General features: G+C 36.3%; 1 protein-coding gene across 2 annotated transcripts in view; it reads left to right on the top strand.

The window, feature by feature from the left end:
- A1CF (APOBEC1 complementation factor) overlaps window positions 1–16309 on the top strand; it is a 48373-nt gene extending 32064 nt beyond the window's left edge. Inside the window, exons 6-11 of one of the 2 annotated variants that reach the window (XM_004680889.1) lie at window positions 2441–2538; window positions 6809–7082; window positions 8982–9187; window positions 11005–11141; window positions 11827–11981; window positions 16069–16309. In XM_004680889.1, the coding sequence (XP_004680946.1) occupies window positions 2441–2538; window positions 6809–7082; window positions 8982–9187; window positions 11005–11141; window positions 11827–11981; window positions 16069–16220 (1022 nt within the window). In that variant the 3' untranslated portion in view covers window positions 16221–16309. The remainder of the gene's footprint in view (window positions 1–2440; window positions 2539–6808; window positions 7083–8981; window positions 9188–11004; window positions 11142–11826; window positions 11982–16068) is intronic. The other variant, XM_004680890.1, reaches the window with a different exon arrangement.
- The last annotated feature ends 7706 nt before the right edge of the window (window positions 16310–24015 follow it).

Consider the following 24015-nt stretch of genomic DNA (forward strand, 5'->3'; position numbering starts at 1 on the left):
ACCTAATATGGATGAGAGGAACTGGAGTGGAAGCTGACTGACTGTTCACTCATTCTATGTCTATTTATTGAGCAGTCCCTGTGTGGAAAGCACTGGGCAAGGTAAAGACAATGTAAGATGCCTTTAAAGCAGGCCCTGTTCTCAGGGACTAACAATCTAACAGAGACTTGTTGGGGGAGAAGTCTCAAGAAACAAATGAGAATAGACTGGTAGAGGTCCTGATAGGCGAAGCTTCTTACTTCTTAATTATCAAGACAATCCTCAGGATGGAGTCACTGTGACTAACTTACCCAACATTGGAGACCAAGTTGGAAGTTCAGTTCATTGCAAGCCTCACACTTAATAGTATCTTATTTCCTCCTGTGGCCAGACATTTGTGTGTGTGTGTGTGTGTGTGTGTGTGTAGCCATTATCAGAAAAAGCCAAAGGTTGAATGCTGCAGGGAGAGACAGAGGGAGTTTTGACCAAAATACTTCAAAACTATCCATACCTTATAGCCCTATCGTTATTCTAAAGGATGACAGTTTATATCCGCAGGATTATGTGATAGAAAACCTAATTGTCTTTGTGACATTGAATCTAAGAAAAGAAATAGAATGAGAATTGTGATAGGAAGACAAAGAAAGGAGTAGACCTAGTCCCTCTTCTGATCCTCCCCAGCATATTGTCCATTCCATGTTGTCTCCAGAAACTAAGGTAGGAGAAGGAAATGTAGTCTTTCAAGATACTCCCCACTGAATGCAAGTAAAGAGATTAAGTGACATACTAAAATGTTAAGTAAATTAATGGATGTTAAGTAAATTTCCATCTTACACTTAATTTAGGCAAAAAGTAACAAAAGTAAAACAAATAACATTTTAATGTTAAAATGTAAAACACAAACTTCAATTAGTTCTTAATGATCTTAACAGATTTATTTATATAGTATATGTTAGCATCTACATATATACCAACTCCTTTATATAAAAATAGGTTAGATTGATTTTTACTTTTTTGTTGCTATTCAAATAACTATTGCAAATATTTTAAAAATATCTATGAACATAGATTAAAATAGGAAAGTCCCCCTAGTTCATCTCAACTTTTCCCCTCATTTTTGAAGTAATTTGTATTGATAGTTTTGTTTCTTTCTAGTTTTTTTTTCTGTGTGTGAATTCACAGTTATGTATACATATCTATGGGTTGGAGTTTTTTAAACATACATGCTATAATGTCATACATATTTTGTATTTTTTTTTACTTATATTAGGTCTTGAATCTTTCTAGGTAAGCATACATACAGGTCTATTTTTTTAACAAATGTTCCAGATGCATCACTCTTGTGAAAATGGACATTAAGTTGTTTTATTTTTGTTATTTCAACAGTGGTGTAATATCCCTATGCATGATTCTTTTGCACATGTGTGATTACTTCTGTAAAAGACATTCCTCAAGGTAGAATTAGTGGAAATCTGCATTGCTTCCAAGCCTTAGCTATCATGAACAGCATGGTAAGGAACTATCTTGGTGGCCATATGTTCTCTCAGAAACCACTTTTTTTAATCGAGTATCAGAGAATCAGATAAGAGATTTGATTTGTAGTTCCTAGTTTTGTGAACTCGTGTATGTCACTTACTACAAACTTAGATTTATAATCTGTAAATTAAAAATGAAAAAATAGAGTAAAATGAATTCAAGAAAAATTAAAGTTACTCATTGCTAAAATTTCTCCTAACTCTAAAATGTTATTATATAAATCGAAAGAGATCATTTTTCTGGGGGGAAAGCCATGCATCTTAAAATGGTAATCACTTAAATATATACTTGTAAGATGATCAATAATTGAATTCAACTCAATCAACAAATATTGTACCACATATAAGTTACTATCTTTTACGTTATAGCATATAAGAGAAGACAATTTACTACTCTTAAAAACTTACCTAGAAAGTAGAAAATACAAATCCATAACATTATCAGCAGACAGAATATAGGTGTGATTAAAAAACTACAACTAAAGGCCCTCCCTGGTGGCGCAGCGGGTTAAAGCACAGCACTGAGAAGCTAAAGCCACTTCTGCATGAGTTCGATTCCCGCCTGCCCCGGAGGTGACCACATGGCATGGCAGACCTCTCCTGACCAGCCCGCTGCTCCCCTCAGCAGTGTACTTCGTAGATCTGCCTGTTCTGCTCCCCACTCTGTCTCTGGTGAAGCCTCTCGCCACCCCTGAGCCTCTGGCCTGTACCCCAGTTCTGTATGAACAAATAAATAAATTAAAAAAAAAAACTACAACTAAAATCTACTGAATGAGTAGAATTTTAAACACAAAATAATCTCAATGAGATCTTTTATCTAAGTGTTGTCTCCAATACAATATCAAATATTTCTGAAAACTTAATGCAAAATAAAATAGATAGTACTAACCCAATGTTGCTAACAAGACTACGTTACTCTATTACAGGTGCTGTGGAGAGGGTAAAGAAAATCCGAGACTATGCTTTTGTGCACTTTAGTAACCGAGAAGATGCAGTTGAAGCGATGAAAGCTTTAAATGGGAAGGTAATGAGGACAACTAAAAAATATGTATAGATCAGAAAAGTGATACATAGTGAAAATGTTTAAAAATGAACTTCTTTATATCCTTATTTGTATGTAGAAAATCAATAAAATATATACTTATCAATCCAATAAACATTAAGATGTTTTTGTAAACCACTTATTCTAAATAATGACTGGGATAGCATACAAAAAGAATCAAGCAAAAATGCTTATGAAGAGCTAAAATCCTGTCAGAGGAACAAAAAAGGTACACAAACTCCTTTTCAAGATACAGTCATGATTCATAGGAAAGATTAAAAGCAGTTAAGTATCTTCAGAGAAAGGAGAAGTGGGTCACAAAGAGTCAGAGAAGATAATATCTAAAGTAAACTATGAAGTTGGGTAGAATTCCACAAGAAAAAAAGAAGGGAAATGAGTGACACTCATAGAGGTACAGGATTTGGAAAGAACAAGATGATGACTACAGAACAGCGAAAGTAGGTCAATTTGGTTAGAGCAGGATGCAGGGGACTATGCATCAATCAGTCCTTCCAGAGACAGATGACAACACGACTAATCACAAAGATGTAGGCATTGAGCGGAAGGACTTAAAGTCATAGTCAGTACAGGAGCCAAAGACCCACTATAGTCTTGGTCAAAGACTGCATCTTCACTATAGTCTTAGTCAAAGAGCCAAGAATTGGAGAAGTCATGAGGACTCTAAAGGAGAAAGTGGTATAGGCCAGGTCTTTTTGAGGAAAGTAAAGATCTTTGGTATAAGGATGCAACCAGGCCAACGACCTTTCAGAGATGGAGCCACAGTACATGGCTGTACTTCTCAAAGGTATTCGTATACTTGCCTTGTTCCTCTGGTAGACTTTTGGTCCTTTGATAAGCATTTTCACTTTATTCTTTTTATATCCCATCATTATTTATTGTGGTAATTGAGTTACAAATTTTAACTATTTATTAGATTACAAGTAAATACTGTGGCTCAAACTCATTATAATCTCTCTCCAACCTCCTACCAGAGCTCCCCATTGGCTAAATTAAACCAGGAAGCCCCAGAAGCCCTGAGGAGAGGAATCCATGTAGAGAAACTCCCCACAGCTGAGACCAAAAGGAATTGGATAAGGAGGACATACAGAGAATCTCCCAATTTAGGCCCTTCAGACAATTTATCTACACACCTGAGCTTCTCTGGGGCTTACAGAAAAGTTTAAATACTTGGGGAGGAAGAAAGTACTGACTCCAGAATATAAAAAGATATCTGCAAAGCAAATGTTAATGCATAAACATATGTCCATGCAACAATAAATTATTTTATTTACAGTGATTATTACATTTAGTATCATAAATTCTTATTTGAAAACAATTTGTAGAATAGTGTTTTTCAATTTGAAAACTTTGCAGAGTATACATGATAACTGCTGAAAAAGGGTAGTCAATCATAAAGCAAATGCTAAATAATTAACTAGAATAATTACACTGGAAAAAATATTCATATTGTTCTCAATTTTTACAGCTATAGATATTTATAGCTAGATAATTTGTAGCAGTGTATATGTACATATAGAGTACATATACATTCAATATATATTCAATGTTATTAAATGTGTACGAAATGTTATAGCTATGTTTGTCTATAAAGTAGCATGGGAACATGCTTAGTTTTTGAGTGGATGGATATTTGCATTTAAATTATTATACAAGGTGAAGCATTGAAGTTTTTATGCAATGAATTAATGATGAAAGTTATAATTTAGAAGAATAATCAAATATAAGTTGAAGTTTAATTGGATAGTGAGAGCACTGTAATTAAAACTAGTGAAAAACTTAATACTTTCACCCAAATCATAAGGAATAAAAATTGAGAAAGGGTAGAATGGAATGCGGAAGAGAATACTACACAAGGCCATCAGGAACAAATCCAAAGATCCCAAAAACTGTTTGGATATAGGGTGAGAAAGAAGGATGAGTCATTGTTGGTTTTCAATAAGGGAAACTTCTTTGGAAAGGAAGTGATGAATTAAGCTTTGGACATGATTACTCACCAACTCTATAAATATCTAAAGTTTCTATGATGTTCAAGAAATTTTGCTGATGTTGGGGTTATACAGACTAAAAATAAATTGTTCTACCTCTTAAAATGTCTCCATCAAATAACTAAAATATAATACTAAATTTTAAGCATTCAAAATACCTCATGATATAAAGTGCCTTTAAACAGAGAACTTTTTGATCTCTACCTCAATATAAAGAATCTTATGTCCAAGATCCCCCCATTTCTTCAATATTGCAAGCTCATATTTTCTAATTACATCAACATCAAAATAAGATCACTGAGTACCTATCAGGTAGATTCTATCTCACATGCATTCCAACTAATGTATTTGTCATTGATCCTTGCTATGGAAGCAATAAGAATGTACAGAAACTAGGGAAACATTGCCCTAGAAGCTGACCAAAATGGTCTGGAGGACCACAGAGCACAAATTTGTCTAACAGACTTCAATATTCCAGAAGCTAGAGTATACAGTCTGTAGCTTTGAAGGGGAACTTTGGCAGGACACTCTGTATTAATTTTTTATTGCATACATAATAGAGGCCCATCATATTCTTACTGAAAAGAAGTCACAAATGTTTTCTCATAGCATACATCATCCTACCAAGCATCTCATAGCATACATCAACCTCTCAAGTGTCTGTGTGCCATTTTGATTTTTGTGTACACACTCATTTCAAAGGAGTCTCACATATAGATACACACAGAATCATTATCAACATCTGGAGCTGTTTGCAAAGTCAAACACTGGTGTCAGAAAGAACCGCTGCAGTAATTCTTAAGGCCAAGTTTTAAGTAATACTTGAGTTGAGGAAACCTCATCACTTCTCCCACCATCCCTGTTTGCACCTAATTGGTCAGCACATCAAAAGGTTGTACAAAGAAACAAAGACACAGGACATACATTGTCTGTGGGGACAATGCAATGGCTTCACATATTCCTTTTCCTCAAGCAGGGCTACACTGTTAGGCTCCCTTTCCAGTGAAAACTTGCCTACTACATAACTGCTTTAAGGAGCAAGCTTTTTAGCTGACTGGCTGTTGGAAAGGTCTAAATGGACTGTCCCAGGCCAAAGTGTTAAGAACTGATAATGGTTGATCTCTTCATTATTTCTCTTTTGCCTTAATTTTAGTGTGCTAGGCAGTGAAGATTACATTCCACCTAAAATTTATTAGAATTATATAAATCAATAATCATATATGTGTTTGTGTGTGTGTGTGTGTGCGTATGGATATATCTATACCACATTAAAAATATTAGCATAGGTTATTGACAGTTGGAAAGACATGGAATCAACCCAAATGCCCAAAAGTAGATGACTGGATGACTGGATTAAAAAGATGTGGTACATATACACAATGGAATGTTACTCAGCAACCAAAAAAAAAAAAAATGCCTTTTCTGGCAACAAGAGTGAAAAAGATCATGCTTAGTGAAATAAGCCAGAAAGTAAAGGAAAAATACCGGATGGTCTCACTCATAGCAGGAGTATAAAGGACCAGGAGAGACAGTAATAATAATAATGAACAGCTATATACCAGAGACATTTTACAGGGGTGGAGTGGGGAATGGGATCAAAAATTGGGGTGGGGGGAAGTGCACTGGACTATGGTGATGGCACATGGGTGATTTGGTCATGGGAAGCCCACGAGGCTTACAACTGAGATGGAAAAAGGCACAAAATGATGTAAAAATAAACTATTATTGAAAAAAAAATTAACATGGGGCTCTCTCTGGTGGCACAGTGGGTTAAAGCACTACATTATGAAGCTCTCCTAAGCCACTGCAGCACATGTTCAAGTCCTGGCTAGGGAGCTGACCCATATGGCATGGCAGGCCTCTCCTGACCCCACTGCTGCCCCCCTCAGCAGTGTACTCTGTCAGTCTGCCTGTTCTGTGCCCCTCTCTGTCTCTGGTGAATCCTCCCACCACCCCACGCTTGCACCTCTGGTCTGCCTGTATCCCAGTTCTGTAAGCATAAATAAATAAATCTTAAAAATATATTCACATAATTCAGGTAATAAATTTATAACCAATGTCGATAGTGGCCACTATGTCACCTTGTTGGCAACACCAACAGTGGCCAAAAGCAGGTTGGCAGGCACTGACCACACTTTATAGCCAACATGGCGACAAATAATCAAACACTTAAAAGGAGATAATGCAGCTCAAAGACACTTGGCTGTTCTCATGTTTTCTTAATTTTCCTTTTCTCTCTACAACAGGTTCTGGATGGGTCCCCCATAGAGGTGACCCTAGCCAAACCAGTGGACAAGGACAGCTACGTTAGGTACACCCGTGGCACAGGTGGAAGGGGCACCATGCTTCAAGGAGAGTACACCTATTCCTTCGGCCCTGTTTATGATCCCACAGCAGCCTACCTTGGTGCTCCTGTCTTCTATGCCCCCCAACCTTACACAGCAATCCCCAGCCTTCACTTCCCAGCCACCAAAGGACATCTTGGCAGCAGGGCTATTATCCGAGCCCCTTCTGTGAGAGGTAACACTAGTCCTCTCTTTCCTATAGGAACTTGAAGATTTCAAATGATTTGCATTGTCATAGCCTTAGACAAATTGGGTCCACTGGGAGAAAGGAGCTAGAAAATTGTTGATTAAAAAAATCAAATACTGTATCAATAATGCTCTATCCATAGGAATCTCTTTCACATTACAACTGGTTATTGAAAAAACTTGGCCAGAAGATAGTACAAATGAGTCTGATACCCACGCTTGATGCTTACATGGATCCATAAGATGTTCAGAAACTAACACTCAGTTCCACAATTGCTAGCTTCTCTCTTCTCACTGGACCTCATTGTTGCAATTATATGTGATTTGTTACAAAATTTCCAAGTAAGAGAAATATGGTCACGGTAAAACAGTTCACAGTACAAACAGTTCAAAGGGCATGCATTTGATGGTGGTTCAGTGGCATCATCTTAAAATGGAAATAACTAGTCATCATAAATATGTTCTAAGATAGGAACTCTCTAACCTGACCTCCTCCAAGAAATATATACTATACCTTCTAAAAGCCTCTCTATTAAGGAAATAAACATGGGAAACGAAATAGTAAAGTTCAAATAGGGGGAAAAGTAGCTCCATCAAACTGCCAAACAGGAAGTCTTGAACACTGTATAAAATCTAAATGTTCAGTTTTTCTGAGCTTAATTGATTCAAGCAATTGAATTGGTTCAAATAGAAAATTTACTTTTATTTCCCAAAAAAAAACTAGTTTGTGTCTGCTTATAAGATCCTTCAAAATGATCCTGCTAGAATGTGGCATACGCCAACAGACTCATTCTATCCTTCAACTAGGACACCAGTCGAGGTAATTCAACAATAAATTGTTTAAATATTTTCTTGGGTTTAATGTAGAAGAACAGGGACATGTTTGTCAAAACAGTTACTATACCATATTTTACTGTTTTTCAGGAGAACTGAATTAACCATCCTAGGAGCTATAATCTTCAATAGCATAAAAATTCCATATTCATAATATAATCACTCCACCAACAATGAGAATGCAAAAGAAGTAATCAGCATTTCATTAAAGATAATCCACCTATAGGATCATGAACTATGTCATTAAAACATTATGCCTTTATAACCTAACATCACATCACTTAAGCATAAGTTGTAAATACACATTATATACAAGTTATAAACCAGTTGTAATGTAGGGGGGGAAAAAAAAAAAAGCTCTACTCCAAAGGAGGGAATATATCTGTTTTATAACAAGAAAAAAATCAATGAATGATATTCATGGATTAAGGGTAATCAATTTAAAATTTTTATCTTTTCATGCCACAAATAGGAAATCAAAGTTACAATGTGGCAAAGCAAAAAAATCAAAAGGAATCTATGAATGAAACTCAATGTAAATGTAAACCTTACATTGCCAGAACATAAAAGAGAGAATGGTAAATTCAAAAACAAGTTTTCTGAATGTTGGTTTTCCAACAGGTCATTGGGATGGAATTATTGGAGAAGCTAAATTTTTTGGTTTTACCATTTGATAACAAAAATGTAAGACTAATTTTAACACACATGGTGTCATATACAGTGGGATACTTAATTCACATCTTCCTGATACTAATTACAGAAAAATATCAATAAGAGTAACTGAAGACAGTAATTCAAAATGTTTTTCTGTGCCAAAGTTTTAAAGTTGGTCACATATATATATCAATAACTTTGATGACATTGCTTTCTTTGATAATTTTTTTAATCTATGGTATATAACTTATGTTGAGTTTCATTATATTAGAATCCTAGAGTTTTCTACCCATCTTCAGAGCAATAATCAATGTGACATGGGCTAACTTTTCCATTACAGTAAGATTCAGGGTGATTTTCTGGTGGTTTGATTCAGTTTAATGCCTTCTTACATTCCTAGAAATTTACATGAATGTACCTGTAGGGGCTGCGGGAGTGAGAGGACTGGGCGGCCGTGGCTATTTGGCATACACAGGCCTGGGTCGTGGATACCAGGTGAAAGGAGACAAGAGAGAAGACAAACTCTTTGATCTTTTACCTGGGATGGAGCTCACCCCAATGAATCCTGTCACTTTAAAGCCTCAAGGAATTAAACTTGCTCCCCAGGTAGGTGATGTTATTCCAGGGACAGATTGTTTAACACAGGCCAAAGACCATTTATTACCTTATTTGCCTTGATCGCTACTTGGACTTCTGTTTTGCTAAACAGATTTAGTGACCAGGCAAAGTAATGTACAGTGGTAGAAGATGGTTGGTAAGTACATTACTCTAATAGACATTCCTTTTCCTTTTCATAAAGTTTGAAACCAAAAATCATCTTTTACTGAAATGCAAATATCTTGAGAGCTATTAAGATTTAACCCATACCTAAAACGGAAATAATATGTAGTGAAGACCATTAACTCAGAATAAATACCAGTTATGTGTGATCCAGTTTATTCAACAAATGAAGAATATTTATGACAAGGAATGAATAGACCATTTACGTTTTTGTTTTTTTTTTTTTTTTTGAAAACAATGTTTAAAAGAAAACACCTTGTTATCTATGGCAATATCTTGAGTTAAAAAGCAAACAAAAGAATCTAACTGGAGTGCTAGGACATGGAGAAATCTTTTAAGAAAATAACAATAACTGTATATCTTGGACAATAGTTCTAATGTCATAGTGATCTCTGCTTTTTTAATTATTAAGGCCAGGTTGGAAATTAGTCATGCTTTATTTTACAGTATGAAGAATCTTCTCTATCAACTAATTAAAATTCCTTCATTTTTTCTGTGAGTTTCTATAGCTGTGACTTAGAAACTGAAAATTATCCCAGAGTGGAATTATGAGCTCCCAAAAAGGGCCGAGGGAAACGTATTACCCTGCAGTTTCTACTTAAAAGCCTATCTTCCTGTAGCAAGTGTTTGCACCATGGGAATAAACAGGAAAGCAAGCATATCCCTCTGTGAATTTACTATTTTATAGTTTACTTTTACACAGGAACCTTTGAAAGACTTTGTACATGACAAGAGGTGCAACAAAACTAAGAGTATTAAAATATTCATAGAAAAAAATAGAGGCAACCTACAATTTAATAAACTTGAACATGGCATGCTACAAAGCTTTCTAGATTCATCCTTGGGGCATCATACCATCCCACGGTTATTTATTCAAATGTATGCATATTTTGCAAAGCTAGTTTGCACAGTTTACTGAATCTGTTGACTAATAGGAGCATGAGTGTCTGTGAACTACCAAAAATGGTTTTAGGGATGAAGAAAATATGTGCCTTTAGGAAAAACTATGTTTGGAGTAATGATACAAGGACAAACATACAGGAAGATGCTAAAAATCAGACAACTGTAAAAACTGCCAGAAGTAGGTTTTGTCGGAGACAATGTGAGTGAGCATCAACACCCATGTATTAATGCTCATCAATAAATATTAAACCCATTAAACTTTTTAACTAACTTTTGAAAATGTGAAGTTAAAACTCCATGACAAATGACAAGAATATACTCTTATGTTATATAAGAATATATTCTTATGTTATCTTCTCTAAGCCATTATAAATAGAAAGACTGGGGTAATGATGAGTAAATCTAGAAACACTGTGGGAAATATAATTTTCTAAAATGGAATAATATGTCAAACAAATGGTAAAATTAAACTCTTGGGGGAAAAGTTAAGCCTAATGGACTAAACTAAAACCATTAGAGTAAATGCTGTAAAAATTATTTTATGAATTAGCAGACAGGATTTTAAATGGAGTTCAAATTGAGTTCATTTGAAATTTTGTAAGTCATTAAATTACATGGCATTTTATATCTTCTTATATTAGCTTAAACTGAGATTTGAGTTTAAATACCTGAATGCTGGAGGAATAGTACAAATGTGACATTTGAGTGAAGAAATCTTTTTTTTTTTTTAACTATTACAGATATTAGAAGAACTCTGTCAGAAAAATAACTGGGGCCAGCCAGTGTATCAGCTGCACTCTGCCATTGGACAAGACCAAAGACAACTGTTCTTATATAAAATAACCATTCCAGCTCTGGCCAGTCAGAACCCGGCAATGTGTGTAATGCCTCCAAATTCCTAAATAATTTAGATGTTTAGAATATGAGTGTCTTAGAAATGAAGCATATTTTGTGACTCTCTAAACATGAGCCTACTCATTTTTCCTTAAATGAAAATGCAGAAATGTGTATTTGAAATGTATGTGCTGCCTGAAAGATTGCTATTTAAAAGATCTTCAATTTCTTATAATACTACTATATAGAATAAGTAGTGAAGTGGGAAACAGTGAAGCGTAAAAATGGGATAGAATCAAAACTATAGTCCATTCTCTTATCTGTCTGAACCATAGGAAATAGCTAGTTTTATCCATAATATTGTGTATGTCATTTAAATTTGGGGCCAAACATATGACCTCACAGTTAATGGATATCACCTTATGAATTTTACTTTGAGTTTGTATTTCTACATATTTTAGGAGCCAATGTTCTTAGAAAATATTCTTAGAAAACCATATAGTGATGAGTTACAATATTCTCTGAAGTCATACCATACAACTATCAAAATTGTAGATCATTTCACAAACATTCCTACGTGCATGTGCATTTAGAAGATTTACTAGCAAAGAGAATGAAAAATATCCACCAAAAAATCCAGTATCTGATCACCTTTAACAGTTAAGTAGCACCTTAGGTTTTCACTTTTGTCATAAGTTTAAAACACCTACCGTGACTATGCTTTCCAGCCATCCTTTCACACCGCCAAAGCTAAGTGCCTATGTGGATGAAGCAAAGACTTACGCCGCGGAGTACACCCTGCAGACCCTAGGCATCCCATCCGAGGGGACGGATGCTCCGACTGCAGCTGCTGCTGCTGTTGCTTCTGCTGCTGCTTTTCCAGGTATGGAAAAAATTGTGCCTGCAGTGGCACCTGTAGAGAGTGTTTGGAAAGCCTTCTTTAGGACCATGTACTAATAGAGTTGTTTGTGAACTTCACCAGCAGTAAATCTGATTTACATCAGTGGTGATAGAAATGAATGTACCACAAAGTATGAGCAAAGAGAATGGAGCAGAGAGTGAAAGTCAGGTCTCCTTTCCACTTACTTGTTTTTGTTGTTGTTGTTGTTGTTTGTTTGTTTGTTTGTTTTTAAGATTTATTTATTTATGCATACAGAACTCAGGTACAGGCCAGAGGTACAGGGGCGGTAAGAGGCTTCACCAAAGAGAGTGGGGCGCAGAACAGGCAGATCAACGAAGTACACTGCTAAAGGGAGCAGTGGGTGAAACAGAAGAGGTCTGCTGTGCCATGTGGGTCACTTCCAGGGTCCAGAATGGAACTCACATGAAGCAGCTATGGCTAGCTTGCAGTGCTGCATCCTAGCTGGTTGCACCACCAGGGAGGGCCCATCTTTACTTAGTTTTAAAGCAGCTGTGTGATATCAGATGAGTCAACTCTGCATCTGATCTGTTTTGATTTTTGGCTTTTAATTTTAGTAAAAGAATTCTGATATTTATTTCAACACTACATGACAGGCACTCTGCTACATACCCATTATGCTGTTACCTGAGTAATGTTCATGACGTCACAAGAGATAGGTTCAATTCTTGTGCCCATTGTGCAGATGAAGAAACCAGGTGCTAGAAAGATTAAGGTCAAGCAGCTTTTAAATAATCTTTGGGCTCCCGCTTCAATCCCAATCCTTGATTCTACTTTTATTATTTTGCATTCTGAAGAAAATGCACAAATCACATTTTTTTTAAATTACTTTAAGTAAGAAATGTGTGTGAGTGCGTGGGGTTGGGAGAGTTCTTTCACTATGTGGGTAATCACCTCATTTTTTATCTTGGTCAGAAGCATATCCTGATTTCTTAAAATAATGCCTATGACCCTGAAGATTGGCAAACCTTCCAGGTCATATTTAGAAGCTGTTCTTCCACTTATAATGTGCCCACAACAAATGCTTGTTATTAAAGATAAACTAACTAGAGAGTAAAAATTTTTTTTGAAAACTTTCTTTTACTATATAACTATTATATTTTAGAAATAGATGTTATTTTTTTCCTTTTGAAGAAATGTATCATTCTAACTTCTTGTACTGACATAGCCCTCAGAAGCCTAAATCAGAGAATTTTTCTAGACATACAAATAGGACATTCCTATTGATTGATTCAAATGTTAGCCAGGACTGAATGTTAAGAACTATAGTCTTCAAATCTGTAACATCTGTCTGGGACTCCTTTTGTTTTCTTTTACTTCTCAAAAATTACTAATATATCCTCCATCCAGGCAAGTGAAGTTGAAACTAATCATGTTTCACATTCAGCTTACAGTCTGCTTCATACTGTAGAATGTGGTGAAGGTGTGTGACCCCTACAAGGTTATCAGAACAACATGTGTCAGAACAGAGAGCAAGGTCCCCCCTGGATAGTGTTGGGGTCATTAACCCCAGTGCTTATTTTCCATAAAACCGAATGTTAACATGCCCATCACTGGGGATTTGAGCCAGAGCTGCTCATCCTTGGAGAAAGTAACCCTCTCGCAGAAAGCTGCACACAAGGACACTTAGCTGTGTACTATATAAATAAATAGCCATTGTCTGGAAAATTCTAGAATTTGCTTTCACATTGGAAAGGATTTATTTTTTCCTGAGAATGTTTTATCATATTATCCCTTCTATTTGTGCCTACAATAAGTTAAAAATACTGAGGGCATAAAATGTTTTTTGGGAAATGCCTAACAATTGGAGATCGTCTCCCAAACTTTGCTGTAGACTCAAGCAAAGGTTATTGGGCTCCAAGGATTCTGTTTGAAACACAAATATTGGTTAAATTAACCAAATGAAAATGAAAATTCAAATACCCTAAATATAAAATCTTGCCTACACACACACACACACACACACACACACACATACACACACACACAAGCATATAATTAGAAATGCTGTTTCAAAATATGGAGCAGTAATTGTGTGCACATTGCTCAGATCCTTGGGAAATGTACCAAACTTTACTAATGTTTTAGTCAGCATTAGTGCCCAAAGCGAATGAGCCAAGAAGTAGATTCCATTTTTTTAATAGTCCACTAAGCTTCCTGCCACCATTTCCTGAGAAACCACCAGAAAAAAAATCAATGTATCAGGGGTTGGGCAGACTTCCACAGCACATAAACCAAATGGGCTTTACTTTAAATATGCTTCAGTATATTTTCCCTCTTTTTGTTATCTTAGACAAGTTTGGATTGTGTAAGAAATATCCAAGTTTCAGTGTAAAACATTTATGGAAATATGCTTTTAAATAATAGCTGTCATGCTCTCTTCTTCAAAAGTGAATATTAACCAGCTATACACAATACTAACATGAAAACAGACAAACATTTGTCTTATCACTCAAACCCCCTGTCTCTAAAGGTCAGGAGACATCAAGCCTTCCAAATACACCTCAGACAATTTGACTGTAGGGATGAAAATGATGCTGTTGCCACTCACAGTTAGGTCTAAAGGTGAACAGGCTAGGTAATGCATTCATTATAATTTATTTATATGTGTGTGTGTGTGTGTATTTTAAATTAAGGTAATGTTGGTTTACAATACTGGACATGATTTAGAAATATAGGATCTGCTTTAGGTATTTGATTTTTTGGTGCTATTAAATACAATATCACTGATAGATAGTAAACTAGAATTTCTTCCACCAGTCTATCTAATGCCTGCACATCTTTCTAGGTAAAAGCAATGGTTTTTAACCTTTTATTTGGGGATGGGAGGTGTGCGGTGTGCGGTGTGCATCAGATCCAGATTCCAGAACTCCTGCTACTATGCCCTGCCAATTCACTAATTGCTTCCCTCCTTTATAAATTGAAACCCTCTGAAAAAGTTCTAAATTATGGGTGGTTTTTTTTTTAAGGTTTATTTATTTATTTTAAAGATTTATTTATTTATTCATACAAAACTGGGGTACAGGCCAGAGATGCGGAGGGTGAGAGGATTCACCAGGGACAGAGTGGGGAGCAGAACAGGCAGATCCATGAAGTACACTGCTGAGGGGAGCAGCGGGCGGGTCAGGAGAGGTCTGCCACGCCATGTGGTCTCCTCCTGGGCAGGCGGGAATCGAACTCATGCGGAAGCGGCTTAAGCTTCTTAGTGCAGTGCTTTAACCCGCTGTGCCACCAGGGAGGGCCAAGATTTATTTATTTTTAAAGTAAATATGCCTGTTTGAATAGGTGTGCTCAGGTCTGGTCAGTCCTCATATCTAGAGTTAGTGACTTTTAAAATGGCATTTGAAAGTCCCAGTTTAGTCTTCCTGAAAGTATGGACAGCCATCAGTCAGAATCACCTCACACTTAGAAAATCAGAAACAGTGGAGGCAGGTGTTAAGAGACAGACACTTAACAAAGGATGCTGGGTTCATGAAAATCTGTAATTTAGAGGGCTCTCCCTGGTGGGAGATACAAGATCCGGGGTACAGAGGTGCAATGGGTGAGAGGATTCATCAGAGACACAGCGAGGAGCAGAACAGGCTAACTGAAAGACACCGAGAGGAACAGCGGGTCGGGCAGGTGAGGTCTGCTGTGCCATATGGGTCACCTCCCTGGCTAGGAATCAAACTCATGCTGCAGTGACTGCAGAGAACTTTATAGTGCTGTGCTTTAACTGTACACCAGGGAGTGTACTCTAAATTACAGGTTTTAACGAACTCAGCATCCTTTAAGTGTCCACCTCTTACCACCTACCTCCATTGCTTCTAATTTTCTAAGTATGAGATAATTCTGACCGATAGCTGACCACACTTTCAGGAAGACTGAACTAGGACTCTCAAATGCCATTTTAAAAGTCACTAAGCCTAGATAAAGGGACTGACCAGACCTGAGCACACCTATTCAAGCAGACATATTTACTGTGAAAAAGACATTATGTAAAGTGTTCACAATCCAAAAGGAAGCAAATGTGAATTCCTTCCATGATGGTTTTCTGTGCCTCCTCCTTCAGGATATGCCGTCCCCAGTGCCACAGCACCCGTGTCTGCTGCCCAGCTCAAACAAGCAGTGACCCTTGGACAAGACTTAGCGGCATACACAACATACGAGGTCTACCCCACTTTTGCAGTAACTGCCCGAGGAGATGGATATGGAACCTTCTGAAGATACTTTTTAAAAACTTTCCAATAAGAATCAGACCAACGAAACTCTATCTGGAAGAAATAAACTTCTAACTCAGTCCCCTAATGATCACAAGTAACACTTTTCCTGAAGTAACACCTTTCCTGCAACTCTGCAGTGTACCCTAATCGTAGAATCCCAACCATGAGAATGTTATTCCTAAAGAAATCAAAAGTTAAGGAGCTTTGTGTCTGATACAGAACTAAAGAGCCCTAATCCCCAAAAGTTGTTCTTCCAAGAGTCTTGAGCAGCCTGGAGGTCTGTTTACAAATCCTGACAGAAGGGAGAGATCTTTCACTCAACTGGATTTCAGAGGCTGACAAGTCTGAGCAGCCAGTTACAACAGAGGAAGCCAAGTAAACATTCAAGTTGTAGCTGCTGACTCAGCTGCCCTGTGATAACACAAAGTCACAAAAGGCAGAAGGGGTATGTTTGCAGATTCAGGAAACATTGTCCAGGCTTTAATGGAGCCAGTATCATTTTGGTCTGAAAATGTCATCCAGTCAAGTTGTTATAGGTCAGCAACTCTCTGCCCTCTGCAGCCCCTGGGGACTTCCTGGAAACTGCTGTGATGTGCTACAGATATGGTTGTGACAAGACAAGACCCATCGTTTATTAAACTCATTAGGCCATGTGCATTTTTCCTGGATTGCCTACCCTGCCCAAGGTTCCCCACAGCAAAACTGGCTGAAAAGTCATTCCAGAAAGTTAAGATTTACTCTTACTTATCTCTCTGCAGCCTGCAGACCACCATCCAGCATCCAACAACAGTTCTATTAACTTGGGTTCAGCCTTCAACTATCTAATCCATTTAATATTAAACCTGTCAAGAAATTCTCTTCCTACCCCTTCTTTTATTGGTGATAAGTATCAGACAGCTTTGGTATCATAGCAGGCCTTAGGTCTTGAAACTGTCACAGGAAAAGTTACAACCTTTGCTGCTTATCAGTAGCACCTTCAGGGTGTTATTTACCCAAGGCCCCAGTATTATGCCTCTTCCAGAAATAGCTCAGGTTGGTGATGTGTTAAACTGTGATAGAGGGAAGAGAAGATACTGCGATACTGCTTTCTGCTCCGTACTTGTAAAACATTGTTTTTTTTCCCCCTAAACAGAAATAATCAAAGCCCAAATAATAATATGACTGCTCTAATTTCATTAGTGGTTTAAGACATATATTACTAGAATTTCCACTTAAAAAAACCTTGTCCTATGTGAAATTCAGCAGAACACATGGGAACACTTACACACAAAGGTATTGAAAAGTTTGTGAGCTCTTGAATGGAATTTTGTGATCTGAAATCAATCCAGACTCCAATCAAAAAGGGGTAAATGTCAACAGTAAGTCCTGACAATCTTTCAGTTCTCTTAACTCCAGATCGCAAATGCCTCAAAGTAATAGACAGCTGAAATACTGGAAAATATTGTGTTTTCAGCTTGACATTTTACTTCTAATTTTCCCTGGGGTACATACTCAAACTTAGAAATATGTGGAGAGCTTTTCAAACTCCCAATGTCAAGATTATACCTCCAAGCAATTTCATCAGACTGTCCAGGGGTTGAATCCTGAACAGATAACTTTTAAGGATATTTAGATGATGCAAACGTGCAACTAAGTTGGGAATGACTATAATCTTTATTATTTCCCCTTAATATTTTTCTTTTTTCACATTTTTGGAAAACGAAAAAATACAAAAACAATGTCTAAGTTAAAGCAAATAACTAAGCCATATTTTTATATATATTTATCTCATAGGAAGCATGAATTTGAATTCACTTAGGCTTCAAACTAAATCTTGGATCAAACTAATTCTAAAAAATAAGAAAAATCCCTTATTAAACAATTCTTAGTTTCAAATTCATATTTCCCTCTCCACCTCCTCCCTCTCCCCCACCACAGACCTGCTTTAATTTTCAGACAGTCATTACCTAGGCAGCAGACAAATTCCTACTAAGTCCTAATAAGTATTCTAAATTCCAAGAACAAAAGTCTTGATGTTATTTAAAATCCTTGAAAATAAATGGAAGAGAGTACTCTGCATGAATAATCAATGTAAAACAGAAGGTTTGAGCCAAAGAAGTTTTAAATTTAATTAAAATTAACAAGTAGTAAATACAGGAATCTCTTTATGAGAAAAATTATCCATTCAGGTGAAATCATAGTTATGTATTATAAAAGTTAAATAGAGAAACTTAAGCAGACAATAATACCAAACCATGAAGAAAATCACTGGAACACCATCTTAATACTTGTCCCAGAAAAGTGGAAGTATTCATGATATTTACCTCCTAAGGACTGATTTTATTTGAGTAGATATGATTTTATTTATTTATTGAAATATTACCTCATTCTAGCAAAAATCTACAAAATACTTTAAATTCCATTAAAACATAATCATAGAAAGCATCACATTATCTATTAAGCCATATGCTTTATTTACTTTGTCCAAGTTAACTGACATAGCACAAGTCTTGCTTAGATGAGTTAGGAAAAAAAAAATCAGACTTTTAAGAAGCAAGTAGAACCACAGGGTTTTGTTGTTTATTGGTTGTTTCTTTTTTGTTTTTGTTTTGTTTTGTTTTTGTCTGATATTTATATTTGAGGTCTTTTGAAATTATCACATTTTAAATACCTATAATAACTTATGCATCAATATTTGTTTTTCTGTTATTTCTTCATTGCTTCCTAGTAAACAAATCTTCATAAAAAATTAGTCAATCAACCAAGTGATAATAACAAAATACCCAAGCCAATAATTTAGGAACATCAAGGAAATTAGAACTGGGTTCTAAATTTTAGTAATTAATGAGTGTCTCAGTGAGGATTAAAATCAGCCAGTCTTACATAGGAAGAACTAAACAACAGTGAGATTTGATATTTATTTTATTACCTTTATTACCTGTAGAAATGCTGCCTTTTCTCAAATTGCTGTTCCTTCTACCCTACTAGAAGATCTAGAAAATTACCCCCACCCAAAACTGCTCTCATTAGTGAAATTATTAGGGAAATGAGATTTTTTCCTATTCCACCTGCTATTTTTTAACTTATGAAGGAGAACACACTTTAATTTTTAAATAAAGGACAAGAAAGGATGTCTTATATAAACCTTCACCTAAAGCGTATGTTGCCATTTTACCTTTTCTGTATTTTACAAATTTGCCCAACAGTTAATTTAACTTTGCCATTATGATTACTTATCCACTATTCTTCACATACACACACACACACACACACACACAACACTTGTATTTTCCCAAATAAAGTTATTATTATTTGTAATGGAAAAATAACATTGACAGATATTTCCCCTTTTTATAGAACTTAGTTTTCCTTTATTTCCTTTACTAATATTGAGAATTAAGCAAACTTGACAGTCTCTATTACTATTAACTCCCAAAGCTATTCTTCATAGAATGTGCATCAGTCTGTGTTTACTATGCACCAACTCTTATGCTAGAAACTGTGAATGCAGATATATTTTTCTATTTCTTTCCTCAATGGAGTTCACAGTGTAGTAGCCCATTCTCACCATTTTTTAGAACTGATAATAAATATCCTCATTTAAGTGCATCATCTGGTATCACTTAGTCAGAATCCCAAAAATAAACCAACTCTATTCTAAACTTTTAGTTTCCACTATTACTGCCAAATGCTAGGTTGGTATAATAAGCTTTTTAAAGATCAGTTAAATGCCTGAACTATTATTCATATTTAAATAAAGTGAGTTTTCAAATGTTTTCCCCAGGAGAAATAAAAAAAAAACTATATGCAAATAAAAAAATTTCATTAGAAATTCAAGAGCTTTAAAGCATGAATTGACAAAATCACATATACATTTACGATACCACTGAGCAGGTACCCATAAATTGTATTTATTTGAAAACATTTTGGTCATTAACTATTTCTGTTATCTAAATATAGGTGTGCTTATAAAATTTAAAACTCTATTTAACAAATATTACTATACCTATGTTTTTGAATTAATTTTTTTTGCAAGAAATAAGCATCCTTTTACCAAATGCAAACAATATTTTACTATTAGTCCTGAGAGACCTTTGGGCTCACAGCCTGCAGATAAATCTTTTTAAAACAATCTACCATTACATAATTTTGAATGTAATTGTTGGTATTGTATCCTATGCCTTCATGACTTTTCTACCTTTCCTTACTGTACTTTAACCACATCTTATTATCTCCTACCTCTTAATGAAGGCAAACTGTCAACAAATTGCATTTCTGGTTTCTAGGTGTTAAAAAATCTCATGCTTTGTTTCTTTTTGTTATTACTGACTTTATTTATGTGAAGTTCTTTAGCTGATACCAAGAGACAAAAACAGTATTAACAAGTGTTCATAAAGCACTTATTTTTGTACTTTGAGTACAATGTTTTATAGAATTCTCTGATCTATCTAAATACATTAAGCAAAATTACACTATTTGTTCAATGGGAAAATAAAAATTGGTTTGGAAGATATAAACATAATGGGCACTGTAGAATCATCAATCACATGAAATGAAAAATAATGCAATATTGTGATGATTAGTGTAATTCCAGGATGTTGAAATGATTTTAATTGAATTTTCAAGTACCATTATAAAGTTTTTAAAAGTATTAACATGAGTTGCTAACTTTTTTTCCAAAAATGAAAGTTTTATTATTTTTGAGTAAATACCAGACAATTAATGACCCATAATTGCAATGTCCTTTTGGTGATTTGGTGAATTTACGTTTCATCTTTTATAAGTACTCCCTCTTGTGCAGCTTCTGAGAGTAAAGATAACTCTCAAAATACAATGGAGGGTATTATTTTCCAATCAATAAATCTATAAGAGAAATACTCAAAACTGAAGATGAAAAGACATGGTTCCATGAAGGGGAAAGTCTCTCAAGTCAGCACCTGCCTATCCCTAATGGATGAGAACAGGATAAACTGTCTCCCAGGGCCAAGACCAGCCGTTTAACTCTGGTTACTCTCTGAGATAACAATGATTGTTACAGGTTCAAAGGATTGAGCTAAACTTTTATCTCCATTTTAAAAAGCTGTTATTTTAAAAAGGAAGGAAGACTTTGTAACCAAGACTATAGATGGTCCAAATAATCTATCATATTTACCAGGTGACCCTTTACAAATTGTTTGCCAACTGGTCAACTACATAATACTACAGCTTCTGTAGTAGGAAGCTATCCCCACTTTCATGTACCAAACTTCACATGAGCTAAGATTAGATTTGATTGCCAACGACTATACCCAAAATAGTGGTGGTACAATAAATAAGATAGCAATGTGTTGTTGTCCCTCACCCAGAAGTCTCAAAAGTCAGCAGAGTGCTGGGATTATGCTTTACAGCGTCTTGAACAGAGGTCTGTTTTCATGTTTCTCTACCTGTCTGGTCTCCACCTCATGGCCTAAGATGATGGCATTTACATTCCAAATAGAAAAACAGAAGAAAGACAAAGGAGAGGAAAAGATATCTCCCAGTTCTCCCTGAAGGCGATTTACTGGGTGCCACCACACAGCAGTATGAGCTACAACCATTGTCCAAAGTTGGGCACATGACCACGTCTAACTGCAAGAGAGAATGGAAAATATAATAAATCTGGGTGAGCATAAAAATGTGTTTACTATGAAAGAAAGAATGAAAAGCAAGGAAAGTTAGCAGAGTCTGCCACAAACACCTACATCATACGAAAGATCTAAGGGTTAAGTGAAGTAAAATCCATGAGAACACCTGGTGTGGGCTAGGCACAGCTAATACCTACCAGGAAATTGTGGCTTTCCTTCATCAACTAAAAGAAAACTGACAATTTGACTCAGAATTTCTTAGAGTATTGTCACCCACCGAAAGTGTTGCTGTGGTAGAAATGGCCCCACTGAATCCAACTCCTAGTATTCACACTGCTGTGTGTTCTCCTTCCTTTGAGAGAGGCTGCACCAACTGACTCATTTCCAGTAATAGAATCTGGCAAAGTGATGGGACCCTTTCTGGGATAAGATGATAAGAGATTTTGGTTTCTATTTTGCTGATGAGGTCGACTGCCATGTTGTGAGTTGTGCTGTGAAAGGGATCAGTTGGCAAGGCACTGACAACAATCTCCAGTCAACAGTCCGTGAGGATCTAATTCCTGCCAATAATTATATGATTGGAACTGGCAGCAGATCCTCCCCTCAGGAGAGTCTCGACAGAACCACAGGCCAGACTAACCAGCTAATTGCAGAGTTTGAGATTCTGAAGCACAGGGCCCCACTAAATGGCACTTGATTGTTTCCCATCGAAACCATGAGATAACAAATTACATTTTCTTAAACTGATAAATTTCAGGATTACTTATTATAAAATAACAGATAGCTAACACAATAGGTAGAAAGCAGTGAAGGCAAATGTGCTTATCATCTGAGATTGACTAAAACAGTTGTACAAAATCAGAGAAACCAACTAATCTTTGAATTTATGAAAAACTTGTGTTGTCAATGTGCAGGAACATATGCTCAACAAAGAGGATAAAGGCTTTGAAGTTGGATATACTTGAAAGAAAGGATGTGCACAAAAATGCTGGTTTAGTAGAAAGAAGTGGGTATGAGATGGGGTAAAGGAAGGAATGATGAATACAGTGACATGAGAGGAAGGAAGGCAAGAGTGAAGGGAGGGAGGAGGAGGGAGGAAGGTAAAATGGAAGGGGGTGAAAGAAAAAGAACAAAGGGAAGGGAAAGGAAAAAAAGATAATAACTTCTATTCTCACTGCATTTGTCCCCTCTCCCACCAGGTCCATCTGTCTATATCTTTGCATCTATAAAGGCATCTGGGACAAGCATCAAACAGAAATACCATGCAAGGCTTTCTGACTGTGATTTTCTAGAAGCTTTAACAATTCAAAGAATTCATAAGGTTTTGGAAAAAGTGAAAAAGTGGGAGAAAGTCATTTATTGTAGACAGAGTATCAGAAAGAAAATAGAAATGGAGAAAGAGGTGAGAGAGATCAAAACAAAACAAAACAAACAAACAAAACCAAACAGCCCCAACCACAAGATAGTAAGATCTCAGGGAACAATGACTGCAGAGCAGGTCCTGGCAGCCTTAAATGCACACCAATGGGGCCCTCCTTGGTGGCGCAGCGGGTTAAAGCACTGCATTGAGAAGCTAAAGCCATTTCCGCATGAGTTCGATTCCTGCCTGCCCCAGAGGTGACCACATGGCATGGCAGACCTCTCCTGGCCCGCCCGCTGCTCCCCTCAGCAGTGTACTTCATGGATCTGCCTGTTCTGCTCCCCGCTCTGTCTCTGATGAAGCCTCTCACCACCCCCTGAGCCTCTGGCCTGTACCCCAGTTCTGTATGCACAAATAAATAAATCTTTTAAAAAATGCACACCAATGTCCCAAACATTGCAGGGACTTCTCAAACATACATGCACACCCAAAAGTACAGGTTGTCAGAACAGAGATATTAACATTCTCAAAAATTATCTCTATGATCCACTAATGAATAAATCCTGTATTTCCATTATTATGCAGGATACCAAAGGTTGAAAAACAATCTCAGAAATGAGAGAAGGCCCCTTTATTTTCATCTGTCCCACAAGATGGGAGCTCAGCCAAAAATCAAGTTGGTTATAGAAAATAAAGTGATGATTTGTCTTTTGTGTTTGTATTTTATGGATTCAGACCTATTATTTCAGCACTCAAGTCTTACCTCAACATGGTTCCAGTTGTTCTTTTAATTGTATTCCACCTTTCAGAGTTGCTAAGAGCATATTTTTGGAGTCCTGTCAGAACTGAGTTTG

This window comes from Condylura cristata, unplaced genomic scaffold, assembly GCF_000260355.1.
Source record: "Condylura cristata isolate star-nosed mole 26May11 unplaced genomic scaffold, ConCri1.0 scaffold00011, whole genome shotgun sequence".
NCBI lineage: Eukaryota > Metazoa > Chordata > Mammalia > Eulipotyphla > Talpidae > Condylura > Condylura cristata.